This window comes from Prionailurus bengalensis, chromosome C1, assembly GCF_016509475.1.
Source record: "Prionailurus bengalensis isolate Pbe53 chromosome C1, Fcat_Pben_1.1_paternal_pri, whole genome shotgun sequence".
Classification (NCBI taxonomy): Eukaryota; Metazoa; Chordata; class Mammalia; order Carnivora; family Felidae; genus Prionailurus; species Prionailurus bengalensis.
This window is the reverse complement of record NC_057345.1, coordinates 104,621,278-104,634,560: the sequence shown is the minus strand read 5'-3', so window position 1 is coordinate 104,634,560 and position 13,283 is coordinate 104,621,278. Positions and strand designations below refer to the sequence as shown.

The window sequence follows — 13,283 nt, the reverse complement described above, 5'->3', positions numbered from 1 at the left end:
TTCCCCCAGGGAGAAGAGTCTCGTTCCAAGTACGAACCTCTTTAAGCAGACAGATCCCGGTCCCCCTCCGCCCCGGTCTTATTTGCAGCATGACTCCACCCCGGTACACCTGGGCAAGGGGTCAGAGCAACAGTGAGAAGGATGAGATTCAAGAAAGTCCTACCTTCGGATCCACTCACTCGAGGAGTTAATCTCTCAGCGCCCGCTGGGAGTCCCTCCCTCTCCCGCCTCAGACTCCGCCCCCTCCCTCAGTCTCGGCAGCCCTGGCGGGCTCGCTCCGGAGGGGGCGGCCCGAGCCCCAGCGCTGGGCCGGGCGGAGCTCCCGGCCGGGCGGAGCTGCGGCTGCAGCGTCCAGCTGCCGGACCGACCTCCAGCCTCGTAGACCGCGGGAGCGGCGCGGGGCCCCCTCCCCCCACCTCCCCAGCCCACCCTCCGAGCTTCCCGAGCCCCCTCCCCGCTCCCTGCAACTGTGCTGGTAAGTCCCGCTCATCGAACCAAACTTTTTTTGCTGCCGAGCCGGAGTCCTACGGCAGAACCACGAGCAACACTGCAGTTGGCTGGTGGAGGGGTGGGGGTAGGGGCGAAGTACTGAGAATAGCCGTCTGGAACTGAACTAGTCACAACTAGTCATAGCTTCTCCGGAATGGATCAGATCTCGCCCATTTCCCGAGTTGGTAGAACTCTTGACTTTAGCTGGTTAAACTTGTAGAGAGAGAGAGAGATGAGGGTATTCGCTCCAACTTCTTCACCCCTCCCCCATTTCTCTTAGATTTAGCAGTTCTCGATACTTTCCCTCCATATTTCAAGTAGTGTTGGCTCTCTAAAAGCTCACCCCTCCCAACTCTGGCGTGGCAGAGCCCCCTCCCCCAGGCACTTCGGGTCCGCCTCCTCTTCGGTACCCCCGGGAACCCCGCGATCTTTCAGGCTCCGCTCCCTCCGGTCTTGCACTGGGGCCAAAGAAGTGCAGGGGCTGGGTCCAGCCGCGGAGGGAGGGGCTGAGGCTGGGGCCTGTCCGGAGCCGGGCGGGCGGGGCCGGGAAGGGGAGGTGTAAGGGGGCCGGACGGGGCGGAGCAGGCGGCATTTGCGGCCGGCGCCGGGGTGGAGAGTTGCGCGCCGGTCCCTGGGCCTGAGCTCGGGCTCCGGCTCCGGCGCCTGCGATGTCTCAAGATGGCGGAGCTGGGCGAATTAAAGGTACCGGCCCCCTCCCCCATCCCCATCTGGACTGAGCCCGGCGGAACGCCGAGTCAGGGAAGCGACCGAGACTGGGTGCTGAGGGCTCGGGAGGGGGCTGGAGACGTGGCGGGGACTGGCTGCTGGGGGTGGGAGAGAAGTGGCTGTGGGCGAGGACCGGGCTGCGGCGGGGCTCCGGGGGCGGGGCCGCGGGGCAGATGTAGGGGTGGGGCCGAGGGGAATTGCAGCTGTTGGGGGCCGAGGCTCAGGGGGCGGGGACGTGGGGTAGAAGTCGGGTTTGGCAGTAGGGGCAGAGGTGGGAGAAGGGCCAGGGGTAAAAGCTGCTGTAGAGGCTTAGGGGGCGAGCCGATCGAGGCCAGGAGATGCGACAGTAGGGGGCAGATGTGGGGATAGGACTGGGGGGCAGATAGATGCACAGGAGGCTCCTCGGGGAGGTGCGGCGGAGAGGATGGAGGTTTGGGGCTGCTCCTGGGTTCCGAGCCTTGGGCAGTACCAGTAGGCGGCTGAGACCTAGGGGGCGGGGCTGTGCGGGCGCCTGGATCGAGGGGTGGGGCCGAAGCATCCCGGAGGCTGAGGGGAAGGTGCTGCCTGGGTGAATCGAAGCTTCGGGCAGGGCCGAGGCGTAGAGGAGTGTGAAACTATGCGATGGGAACGGGGGGGGGGGGGGGGGGGGTCCTTGACAAAGCTAATGGAAATGGAGAAATAAAAACGGTACCGAGGAAATAAGGGTGGGAGAAGGGTATAAGAACAAGTTTTTCATCACACTCCTCAAAAGGGGTCCAAAACCATAAAACCCCCCGTGAGCGGGAGAATTGTGGAAGGCTAGCAAGGCCTGCCCATGCCAAGGTCTTCCAGAGATTCACGGGAGGGCGTCCTTTAAGGAGAAAGCTTCTTGTGCCCTCCTGCTGCCACACGGTCTTTGAGGGTAACCATATCCGAGGACATGTCACAGAACCTTAAAAAACCATTGGGTTCATCCCCCTGCCTCCTGGCTTTGTTCTGCCTTTTGAAATGGAGCCATACTCCTTGGCGGGCTTGAAGTCTAGTCCCCTGGGCCCAGCTGCCTTTAGGGGAACTTGGATTCTGCACCCTGGCTCAGGAGCCCCGCGGCTTCTCCTCGTCCTCCCTGGGCCTCCCTCTCCTCTTCCACCACTAGGCAGGGGGGCGGGGATCACTTAACGTTCTCTATGTAGGAGAGAAACAGGATATTAGTTCCTGGCAGATGGAGTAAACAGGTAAACAAGGAGGCAGCCTGGACTCAGTGATTTACTAGGCAGCCCTTTGCCCCAAGATTTTGTCATCTGCCTCCCTGAAAAACAGGCCCGAGAGAGCAGTGGTTATGTAAATGATGCTTAGAAAGGATTTGGGGGAGTTACAGTCATTGAACCCTGACCTGGAAACCCTGGCCACAGAAGCTTCAGAGGCTTGGGGAAAACAGCTGAGGTGGATTGAGGTGTTGGGAGGGGCGTACCATGGGGCACAATCCTCCAGCCACCTGCCCCCTTTCTTCCCTGTGGGGCTGTCTGGCCTGAATCCTCTCCTCCCCCTCCTTCTCCCTGTCTCCTAGCCTCTTCCCAGGAAGCTAGGATGGGTCTGAGATTCTGAGAAAGAGCAGGAGAGGAGATAAGCAGCTTAAAGGAGTGTCTAGGCTCAAGGCGGGGATGGAGATAGGAGGCCATAGTGGACTCAGAGGTGTGCCTGTGGATGACTTGCTGTCTGCCCCCTGCGCCACCTGGCCAACTTACAGGCATAGGGAGGTAGGGTTACTGCAGCTCTGGGGGACTGGGGGTCAGGTTGACCTGAGGGTTGCTGAAATGGGACTGAGGTGTCCCTTTGGCCAGGGTGGCTGTCTGGCAGTAACCCACTCACTGGCTGCGGAGTGTCTCTCAGATGAGCGCGGGGGGCGAAAAGAGGCATTGCCTATTTGGGAGCTCAGACCCAGCATCCTTGGCAGGATTCTCAAGTGTCTGTGTTGTCCACAGCACATGGTGATGAGCTTCCGGGTGTCTGAGCTTCAGGTGCTGCTCGGCTTTGCTGGCCGGAACAAGAGTGGACGGAAGCACGAGCTCCTGGCCAAGGCCCTGCACCTCCTCAAGTCCAGCTGTGCCCCCAGTGTCCAGATGAAGATCAAAGAACTATATCGCCGCCGCTTTCCCCGGAAGACCCTGGGGCCCTCTGATCTCTCCCTGCTCTCTCTGCCCCCCGGCACCCCTCCTGTCGGCTCCCCTGGTCCACTAGCTCCCATTCCCCCGACCCTCTTGGCCCCTGGCCCCCTGCTGGGCCCCAAGCGTGAAGTGGACATTCACCCCCCTCTGCCCCAGCCCGTGCACCCTGACGTCACCATGAAACCATTGCCCTTCTATGAAGTCTATGGGGAGCTCATCCGGCCCACCACCCTCGGTATGGCTCTATCTTCCTCCACCTTCCTCCTGACTCCATGCCTCTTGCCCGGGCCTTTCTTAGGCTTTAGTTCTGTGGGATTGGCAGCCTGGGACGGGGGCAGCCTCCGTGGCTGCCTATGCATGGGCTGGGGAATAACTGCCCCTTTGTGTCCCCAGCGTCCACTTCTAGCCAGCGGTTTGAAGAGGCACACTTTACCTTTGCCCTCACACCCCAACAAGTGCAGCAGATTCTCACCTCCAGGTACATCTCTCCCAGCATCCTGGGTGTTACCCCCGGACTCTGCCCCCTGACATTCTCCTCTTCTGTCCCATTCTGCCTGTCCATCCTTCTGCACCTGCTTTGTCTCTCATTCTCTGGTGTGTCTCTTCTCTGTCCCTGGGACATTTAACTTTCTGTGTCTCTGTTCAGCCCTGCCTTCCGGGGGCCACATCCTGACATGTCTCCCTCTCCTTCTTGTCACAGAGAGGTTCTGCCAGGAGCCAAATGTGACTACACTATACAGGTGCAGCTAAGGTGAGTTGATCCTCTCCATCCCTCCCTGCTGGGCTCCTGTTGGGGGGTGGGAATGAAATAAGGGTATGATAGATCCTGCTAGAGGATGGCCCTGCTCTGCTGTGTCCACCCCAACCCTGGGACTTTTGTCGGATGCCGAGGGCTACAGAGATCCATGACTGAATGACTGAGGTCCCCTGCCTTTCCACCAGCTGCAACTCAAGAAACTGTCTCCCTTGCTGTTTCATCTTTTCTCATCTCTTACCAGGTTCTGTCTCTGTGAGACCAGCTGCCCCCAGGAAGATTACTTCCCCCCCAACCTCTTTGTCAAGGTCAATGGGAAACTGTGCCCCCTGCCGGTAAATGTTCTCCCCTTCTTCTAGCAGTTCTCTCTTCCCTGTTTCAGTTCTTGAATGGTAACTGCAAACCTATTATGAAAGAGATATGCCTAGCACAGTGCCTGGTACATCACAGGGACTCAGTTTACTGATGGATCAATATAATCTAGAGGATACTAAGACAGGGCTGATGGAGAACTTGGAGGAGGGACATTCATTCAACCCAAAGGACAGGGAAGACTTCTCTGGAGTGATGATCTCAGAGCTGAGAGTTGGAAGAAGTGGGGCATCCCTATTCTTTCTGCTCAGGAACTCATGAGTGGGTTCCTATTTCCCTGGCCAATGAATAAGCTCTCCTTCCTCCCCAGGAATAAACCCCGCACACAGCCCTAGATAGTGCTCTGGGTTTGGGAGTCACTGAATGGGCCCCCATCTCCTTGGTCACCGAGTGAGCTGGCCTTCCTTCCAAGACGTGAGTAACCTGAGAGATAAGATGTCTTGACCAGTCCCTCCTTTCTCCAGGGTTATCTTCCCCCTACCAAGAATGGGGCTGAGCCCAAGAGGCCCAGCCGCCCCATCAACATCACACCCCTGGCTCGACTCTCGGCCACTGTTCCCAACACCATCGTGGTCAACTGGTCATCTGAGTTTGGACGGGTGAGCAAGGCTGAGGCAGGGAGCCTGGAGAAGCCTGCAGGGCGTGAGGGGGAATCATCCAGTGTCTTGGGTTTAGGGAAACATCTTCCTCTCTATGGGTCGTTCTGTCTTAACCCGCTGTCTCTGGTCCTCACGGGACAAAGGGTTGGAGTGGTGGTGGTGATGATGGTGGTGGTGTGGTGGTGATGATGTGCAGAGCAAAGGCTAATTACCTCCCCCTGCCTCCAAGTAGAACTACTCCTTGTCTGTGTACCTGGTGAGGCAGTTGACTGCAGGGACCCTCCTACAAAAACTCAGAGCAAAGGGTATCCGGAACCCAGACCACTCTCGGGCACTGAGTGAGTAATGTCCTGCCCCTCTTTACCACTCTGATTTGGATCCAAGTTTTCTTGGTCCTCCAGCCTTTATCGCCAAACCCATACCTGACCTGTGACAATATACCTCACTGCTCACGTGAACCCTAACCCTCCCCTCATCCCCTTACCGATCTTCATGGTTGAGAAGTCAGACCACTCCCAGGCACTGAGTGACACCCTCTTACTCTCAGTTATACATTTGCTTTGCACCTCACAGACCCTGCCTCCAGCCTTCCTGGAATATGGCTGCTTGAGAGTGGGAAGAATCTTAAGGATCATCTAATCTAACTCTCTTTTGATGTTTCAGTTCCCTCTAAGTCATCTCTGCCAAAGTGTCACCCAGCTATATTTAAGCATCTTTGGGGTCAGGGAAATCTCTCCCTGGCACTCAGTCTTCATGTGATCTTCCACTGGCCTCCAAAGACCACCCCCATGTGACATCCCATGGGTCCCCAGAGGCACTCTGCCCAGCTGCCTCTCAGCCAGAACCATCTGCTTCTGGCCTCACTACCTCCCAGGCTTCATCTCCAGCTTTGCTGACCCCATGGCTCTGGCCTCATTCTTGTTTCAGTCAAGGAGAAATTGACCGCTGACCCGGACAGTGAGGTGGCCACTACAAGTCTCCGGGTGTCACTCATGTGCCCGGTGGGTACAAGGGAGATGAGAAGGGAGGAGGGTGGGGCTAAACTCTGGACCCAGATGAGGGCTCCTAGGGCTACTAGAGTGAGGCTTCCTGGGATGTAGGGACTGTGACCAGAGCACTTGTCTCCTCCCAGCTAGGGAAGATGCGCCTGACAGTCCCTTGTCGTGCCCTCACCTGCGCCCACCTGCAGAGCTTCGATGCTGCCCTTTATCTACAGATGAATGAGAAGAAGCCAACGTGGACATGTCCTGTGTGCGACAAGAAGGCTCCTTATGAATCTCTTATCATTGATGGGTAGGGCCGCTCTGCATTCTGCTTCCTTTTACCTTCGACATCCACTAGGAACCCTCCCATCGACAGGTCAAGATGGCTTCCTTCCCCTCCACGAAGCCCAGCTCTTAACCTATCCACCCCTTTATGTGTATACGTATAATTTATCCTCTTTATAATATACAGTTGACCCTTGAACGACACAGGTCCACTTATACATGGGGTTTTTTAATACAGTACAGTAAATATAAATGGTATTTTTCTTTTTGATGATTTTAATATTTTCTTTTGTCTAGATTACTGTATTGTAAGAATACAGTATGTAATACACATAATATACCAAATAATGTGTTAATTGACCCTTGATGCTATTGGTAAGGCTTCTGGTCAGCCGTAGGCTATTGGTAGTTAAGGTTTTGGAGAGTCAAAAGTTGTCCATGGAATTTTGATTGTGTGTGAGGTCATGTCCATGGATTTTTGATTGCGTGTGAGTGCTTTTAACTCCCGTTTTGTTCAGGGTCGACTGTGTATATTTCCACCACTGAGGATTTATTGCATGAGGTATCATGCTGAGCACATTGCATATCTCATCTCATTGAATCCTCATAATTAACCCTGTGAGATGGATATTGTCATTACAGGTGAAGAAGCTGGGGCCTAGAGAGATTATCTTGCTCAAAGTTATAATTGTTAGTAAGTGGCGGCGTCAATGTATTGAACTGTTACAATATAACACCTATAACAACTACCTGACCTCTCACTGAGCGTGGCAAAATGTTCTTTTGAAGATTTGGATGTGCAGATCTAGCTAGTCCTAACCCCCTTCCAGAGCCTAAATTATGGCCCTCATTGAGAAGATTTATGAAGTTCTATATCTCTGCTCCTTTGTCTTGTCACAAGTACTATGTGAAACACATGCTTAGAATGTATTTTTTTTTTTTTTTTGAAAACGTAGCATTTGAAGTTTGCAAAGCTCTTTTACATACTTTACTTGATTCTGACAACTCAAGAGAGGTGAGTAGGGGTGAATAATATCCCTGTTTCACAGATGAGGAAACTGAGGTTCAGGAAGGTGAGTCCCAGCACTCCCTGGCTACTGTTCCCAGCTATCTCCCAGCCTCATGAATTCCCGTTATCTCCCCTTCCCCCCAGCTTATTCATGGAGATACTTAATTCCTGTTCGGATTGTGATGAGATACAGTTCATGGAAGATGGATCCTGGTGCCCAATGAAACCCAAGAAGGAGGCATCTGAGGTTTGCCCCCCGCCAGGGTATGGGCTGGATGGTGAGTGACCCCCTGTCCCCCAGCCGAACTGAGTCTTGGATGGCCTCTTCTCTGAGACACAGTCCTCTTACCACCCACAGGCCTCCAGTACAGCCCAGTCCAAGAGGGCAATCCATCAGAGAGTAAGAAGAAGGTTGAAGTTATCGACTTGACAATAGAGAGCTCATCAGATGAGGAGGACCTGCCCCCGACCAAAAAGCACTGTCCTGTCACCTCGGCTGCCATTCCGGCTCTACCTGGAAGCAAAGGGTATGAGGAAATAGGCTGAGTCCGCAGCAGAAGGGGCAGAGAAAGAAGTCAGAAATGCTTTCTGATCACTGGACAAACCCCGGGGCAGAGAGGGGACTCAGGAAGCTGAGCTGGGTGAGGGCGTCTGTCGTTCGCTGGCTGCCCAGCTCCTCCTCTCTCCTCACAGAGTCCTGACATCTGGTCACCAGCCATCTTCGGTGCTACGGAGCCCTGCCGTGGGTACACTGGGCGGGGACTTCCTGTCCAGTCTCCCACTACATGAGTACCCACCTGCCTTCCCACTGGGGGCGGATATCCAAGGTAGGACACTGACCACAGGGTGGGCTCTGCCCTGCCCCGTGTGCCCTTGAAAGCAGATCAGAAGCCCTGCTCCTTTTCAAAGCCTTCTGGCTGTCTTGCAAAGGGCTACAATCCAAAGGATTTTTGGAGGGCGGGGGGGGGGGGCGTGAAGGGGTCAGACAGGAGGCTGATTTTGATTTTTCTTTTCCTACCAGGTTTAGATTTATTTTCTTTCCTTCAGACTGAGAGTCAGGTAAGTGGTCCCTTGTCCCATGAAGATCTCAGATCTCTGAAGCTTCCTATCTAGGCACTGACGGGTCCCCTCCCCCTCACTTTCCCCTGAGAACTAAATCTGCCTCTCTGTGAGGGAAGGTGGGAGCTGGGGGGCCTAAGGAGGGTGTGGGCACTTTATTTCCCTCCCAGGCCCCACTGGTGCTTCTTCAGATTCTCACCCATGTCTTCTTTGATCCCTTGTTACCGTCCTGTCTCCGGAGTTTTTAGAATCCTGTCCCTGACTATTCACACACAACCTCCCCCCAACACCCACGTGCAGTTGAGCGCCATGCCTGCCCCGGCCGGACATTCCACACATTTCAGACGCCCACAAGGCCAAGAACCTAGCAAGATGGAGGGGCTGTCTCAGGGCAGGGAATCGGGTAGGGTATGGGGAAGCAGGGGAAAGAAAGAGAATCTCTCCTGCTTCTCAGAGGGTACCTTGGGATCCGGAGGATTTGAATTATCCCCGGCTATTTCTGAGATGAGTGACTGGGAGGCCGGGTGAAGTCAGGAGAAAATCTTAAACTGTGCCCTTGATTCCTCCCAGCACTATGGTCCCTCCGTCATCACCTCGCTAGACGAACAGGATGCCCTTGGCCACTTCTTCCAGTACCGAGGGACCCCTTCCCACTTCCTGGGCCCACTCGCCCCCACACTGGGGAGCTCTCACCGCAGCACCACTCCAGCACCCCCTCCTGGCCGCGTCAGTAGCATTGTGGCCCCTGGGGGGGCCTTGAGGGAGGGGCATGCGGGACCCCTGTCCTCGGGTCCCTCTTTGACTGGATGCCGGTCAGACATCATTTCCCTGGACTGAGTCCCTTGGATTATGGAAACTTCACTGAGCAAGTGTGCTGTGGGGTCCAGACCCCTGGCCACTCCAACCCCTCAGGGGGCTTTGGCCAAAGGCCAGAAAGACCTTCATGGATGCCTGTTTTGGGCCTTATCTCTGCCTGACAAGTCCAGCACCCAAAGGGTTAATATTTAACCTCTTTTTAAGGACATTTGGGTTCTATTTTTGGAAATGTTCTTTAGATGGTTGGCACATTCCTTTGGGTATGTTAACCTAGGCAGCGGGAGGCACGTGTGTGATGGGGTGTGAGTTGGGAGAAGGGCTGAATCCACTAGAGCCTGGGGGTGGGGTGGAGGGCAGGGGCCTTTCTCTTGTCCTCTAGAGCCCTCTCTTCCCCAAACCTATGGTTCTGTTCCTTCCCTACATCCATGGTCTCTTCATGTCCATTCCATTCTCTTCGGCCAGACAGACAAGTGGAGAAGCTAAGACAGGCCGACACATGGACAGAGAACTCTATTTTGGGTTGCAGATTTTTTTGTACATAAACAAGAAAAACCAAAATACTCCAAAGATGACTTCCCCTGCTTCCTACTTCCCAGTGTGACTGCGGAGGAGATAAGGCCTTAGCTCTGATCCCCAGGGGTTTGGGAGCAGGGCCTGGCCTATTGCCTGGGTCTCTATTTATATATTTAAGTGCACAGTGTTTCCTATGCTGACCAGCTTGGGCCATGAGCTGCTAAAGGCCCGTGGCCCCAGGGTTAGGTCTGGCTCATTCTGCACCTTTTCTGGGAGGTGGGAGGACTTCATGCTCTCCCCATTCTCCTTTTTCAGGCTCCTCTGGGGCTTAAGACCTACGTTGTAATTTTACTTTTTATTCCCAAAGTTGTAGCAAAGTTCTTATCTACAATAAAGGTTGTGAATGTTCTGTGAATGTCTCGGAGGGGGGTTGGGGAGGGAGTTCCACACCTCACTCTCCAGATCCCTGGTTTGGGGCAAGTGGGGGAAAGGGTCCCAGGTTCCGTTCTTGTTTGCAGGCCCTGGTGGGGGTGGGTGGTGGGGGTGTCCCCCAGAGGACTTCCAGGAGCAGCTCCTCCCTCCTGTCCCCCGTGGAGCATTCGGCCCAACGTTGCGGGGCCAAGTGCTTTACTCTTACCTGCCCAGATGCTGCAGCCAGAGCCTGAGGGCAAACTTGGTCCCAGCGCTGACCCTCTCGTTGCCTTCTGCTGTGGTCGGGGTCGTCCGCAGCAGCGTGGATGTGGGCAAGGGCAGGGGTTGAGCTCTTTCGTCCTCCCCTAGTTCCACTGTACTGCATGGTGACAGCTCCTGTCTGGGCTGTGCCTTGTGGCTTAGCCCACTTCACCGAATCCTCCCGCCATGGCAGGAGAGGGCTGGGTGGGTGGGTGGATGTTGACCTCATTTTACAGGAAGGAACAGATTCAAGGGGGGGTAAAGGACCTGAACCCTTGGGAGAGTGGGAGTCCGTGCTAACCAGTCGGAACAGGAACCCTTGGACTCGGATGGACAGTGTCTTTGATCTTGTGTGCTCTCTTCATGATCAGTTGACCAACCCACTCCCTCAATCTCCCTCACCACGCAACATTCCCTCCTGAGGAGGGGAGAGAAGTGGAACTTCTCAACGCGTATGTGTTGGTATTTGGGGGGTGAGGCAGAAGCTCTTACTTACAGGACAGAGGGTGGTAGGTCCCGGGGAAGATGTGTGAGTGTCTCTGTCCCATCCTCTGCAGCAGCCACGGCAGCTGCTATCTCTGGTCCCAGCCACATAAAGGCACTCACCTCACTTGGGTTTGGTTGGATCCGGGCCTGGGGCCAGACATGTAGGTCCCTTAGCCATGGCCTCTCTCTTGGTTGCAGGCCTGTTCTTGGTTGCAGACTACCCACAGGTGGAAAGGAGGCAGACTTGGGGCAGGGACAGGGGCTGTTGGATTTCTTGGTTATCTCTGACCCCCCCCATCTTAGTCACAGAACCAGTCTGCATGGACTCCTGAGCCCCCATTTCCTTCCTGCACCACCAGCCCTACCTGCAGCTGCTGCTGTGACTCCCAGGAGACCACGAGTAGATAGAGAATGATGTGATGGTATCTGGGGAGACCCCAGCTCAGCCTAGGAGGGTAGGCAGACTAAGAGAAGAATACAGCAAAAGTGAGAACTTCCTGTCTCTTTCTGAGACTGTAAATACAGCTGAGGAAGCGCAGGGTCGAGATGGTGCAGGAGGGACCCAGGTGGAGACTGTGGATTTGGGGACTCCACTTCCCTCCCCCCGGTCCCCAATGTTTCTCCTGGGCCAAGGCAGGTAGGACTAAGAAGAAATTGTTAAGGGCTCTTAGTTAAATAGGAAGGGACCTTTGCCACCTTCCTGCCTCACCTCCCATAACCCCAGAGGGACCCAAGAGAACTGGCCGTGGGGCAGCTGTAGTCCAGTCTCCTCCTGAAGCTCTCGCAGCCCTCCGTCCAACAGCTGGGAGCAACAAAGGACAGGTCACAGTGGCAGGTGCCAGACTCCTCCAAGCCCCTCGGCCCACACCCAAGGCAGCCCCAGTCTCGGGTTTCAGGGCAGGGTGAAGGTTGGGCCAGCAGTCCGGTTACCTCTTCATCAAGTCCCACGTGCCCACCTGCGACAACAGTGGGACCGATAGGTAAGTGGTGGTGTTCCTGGCCGGGGACACCCCCCCCCCCACCCCCACCCCCCACACACTATTTACACTACTCCCTCCCATGGGCGCTGATGCCGTTGTGATCCTTTGTGAAAAGGGGACCGACCACATTTCTGGGCCTGTTTCTCTGTCCTTTGGAAACTGGGAATAACACTGTTGGGTGAAGGGCCACTTTCTTCCCTGGACTTGGGATCTTGTCCTCGGGGCACTCACCTGGGGGTACCCAGAGGTTGGGAGAAACGCTGAGGGTGCGTGTCCTGCGCGTTAACAAGACAGACTGGTCGCTGGACTGCAGAAGGACGGCCACACCCAGATCCACACCTCGGTTGCTGGGCAGCTCGGCCCCCGGAGTCCTGAGCTGCTGGTCCAGGGCCGCAAAAGGGCAGAAAGGGGGTCGCTGGCGGGAGGGAGCCGTTCGGGTTAAGGCTTCAGAACTGGGGCAAAAGTCGGGCGACAGCGCGCGATGGGGCAGGAGGTTGAGTCGGGGCGACACTTGCACCCCAGGCCTCTCACGCCAGCTCCCGCCCGACCCCGGTCTCCTCCTTCGATTCTTCACTCCTGCTCCGCTCCCCGCCTCCTGGGGCCCCCTCCTCCCCCGGGTCCCCCTTCCCCCGACCTGGAGCGGAAGCCTGGCCGAGGAGCCTGGGAATGGCCCGTCCGAGAGGACGAGTCGTCCTCGCTTCAAGCCGCAGTGCGTGGGCCACGGCCCGAGCCCTGGCCCGGCGCCCAGGAGGCCACACACACTCTGGGCGAAGCTCGGCGACTCCGCGCGCCCGGACAGGAGCAGCAGCACCCGCGCGGCGGCCATAACGCCGCCCTGGGGTTGGGGCCGCGGCCCACCTGGCGCCCTCTGCTGGTCCAGCGTTCGCAGGGTCGGGACCTAGAAAGCTTCCGCCAAACGCCCCGGGACGTTTAGGCAGAACCCTGGGGGATGAGCCACGGGTGCAATGTTAGTTACTAAGAGACAAAGAAGAAAACCTCTCAATCTCAGCTTCCCTTTTCTTCCCCCTCTTCTCTGTTTAGAAGAGTGATCCCAGACTGATTTCTCAACTCACGTGTCCAATCCCGCCGGCCAAGGGCTGAACCATCAGCCGCCCGCGGTCGCTCTGCGCGCACCTACCTCCCATAGTAGGTGCCACCACGAATTAATTGCGTAAGACTCCTCGCCAGACACTCAGGAAACATTTTTGACACCTCCCTTTTTCTTCTCATTCAAATGCCAACCCAATGCAGCGGATTCTACCTCCTTAAACTTTCTCAAATCCATGTCTCTCTCCAGCCTCCATCGTTCCAGTCCAAGCCTTCCTTATGTTCTGCCTGAGATACTATCCCAAGTCTCCAAAATAGTCCTTCCCCTACTTCATTCTTTAGGCTGCTTCCA

At 55.9% G+C, this 13,283-nt stretch overlaps 2 protein-coding genes across 9 annotated transcripts; one reads left to right on the top strand and one right to left on the bottom strand.

Annotated features, from left to right (window-relative positions):
* Positions 1 to 292: 292 nt before the first annotated feature.
* On the top strand, positions 293 to 10,155 carry PIAS3 (protein inhibitor of activated STAT 3). 3 transcript variants are annotated; one of them, XM_043576045.1, is made up of 14 exons: positions 293 to 475; positions 3,174 to 3,591; positions 3,750 to 3,834; positions 4,057 to 4,107; positions 4,355 to 4,445; positions 4,947 to 5,081; positions 5,314 to 5,419; positions 6,009 to 6,082; positions 6,214 to 6,374; positions 7,503 to 7,636; positions 7,717 to 7,885; positions 8,052 to 8,185; positions 8,380 to 8,417; positions 8,988 to 10,155. In XM_043576045.1, the coding sequence occupies exons 2-14, from the start codon at positions 3,177 to 3,179 to the stop codon at positions 9,252 to 9,254; spliced, it is 1,860 nt and encodes a 619-aa protein (XP_043431980.1). In that variant the 5' UTR covers positions 293 to 475; positions 3,174 to 3,176; the 3' UTR covers positions 9,255 to 10,155. The 3 variants fall into 3 exon arrangements, with proteins under 3 accessions (XP_043431980.1, XP_043431979.1, XP_043431978.1); XM_043576044.1 differs by lacking the exon at positions 293 to 475 and adding an exon at positions 1,066 to 1,191; XM_043576043.1 differs by lacking the exon at positions 293 to 475 and adding an exon at positions 2,749 to 2,948.
* NUDT17 (nudix hydrolase 17) lies at positions 7,323 to 12,985 on the bottom strand. Of its 6 annotated transcripts, none has more exons than XM_043576053.1 (8): positions 12,519 to 12,970; positions 12,116 to 12,299; positions 11,835 to 11,860; positions 11,614 to 11,706; positions 11,270 to 11,368; positions 10,915 to 11,051; positions 10,384 to 10,618; positions 7,323 to 7,872 (listed from the first exon to the last, which is right to left on the bottom strand). In XM_043576053.1, the coding sequence occupies exons 1-8, from the start codon at positions 12,708 to 12,710 to the stop codon at positions 7,846 to 7,848; spliced, it is 993 nt and encodes a 330-aa protein (XP_043431988.1). In that variant the 5' UTR covers positions 12,711 to 12,970; the 3' UTR covers positions 7,323 to 7,845. The 6 variants fall into 6 exon arrangements, with proteins under 6 accessions (XP_043431988.1, XP_043431990.1, XP_043431985.1 ...); XM_043576055.1 differs by having other exon boundaries at positions 10,384 to 10,536; positions 12,519 to 12,967; XM_043576050.1 differs by having other exon boundaries at positions 12,116 to 12,974.
* Between the last annotated feature and the right edge of the window lie 298 nt (positions 12,986 to 13,283).

What these genes read in the sequence shown, in the direction of transcription:
- PIAS3 (XM_043576043.1), top strand. Translation starts at nt 2,853, where the DNA reads ATGGAGATAGGAGGCCATAGTGGACTCAGAGGTGTGCCTGTGGATGAC. An exon ending in GGAAACTGTGCCCCCTGCCG is followed by an intron (nt 4,446 to 4,946) that starts GTAAATGTTCTC and finishes TCCTTTCTCCAG; the next exon opens with GGTTATCTTCCCCCTACCAA. An exon ending in GGGTGTCACTCATGTGCCCG is followed by an intron (nt 6,083 to 6,213) that starts GTGGGTACAAGG and finishes GTCTCCTCCCAG; the next exon opens with CTAGGGAAGATGCGCCTGAC.
- NUDT17 (XM_043576050.1), bottom strand. Translation starts at nt 12,710, where the DNA reads ATGGCCGCCGCGCGGGTGCTGCTGCTCCTGTCCGGGCGCGCGGAGTCG. An exon ending in ACGTGGGACTTGATGAAGAG is followed by an intron (nt 11,707 to 11,834) that starts GTAACCGGACTG and finishes TGTTGCTCCCAG; the next exon opens with CTGTTGGACGGAGGGCTGCG. An exon ending in AGTCACAGCAGCAGCTGCAG is followed by an intron (nt 11,052 to 11,269) that starts GTAGGGCTGGTG and finishes GTCTGGCCCCAG; the next exon opens with GCCCGGATCCAACCAAACCC.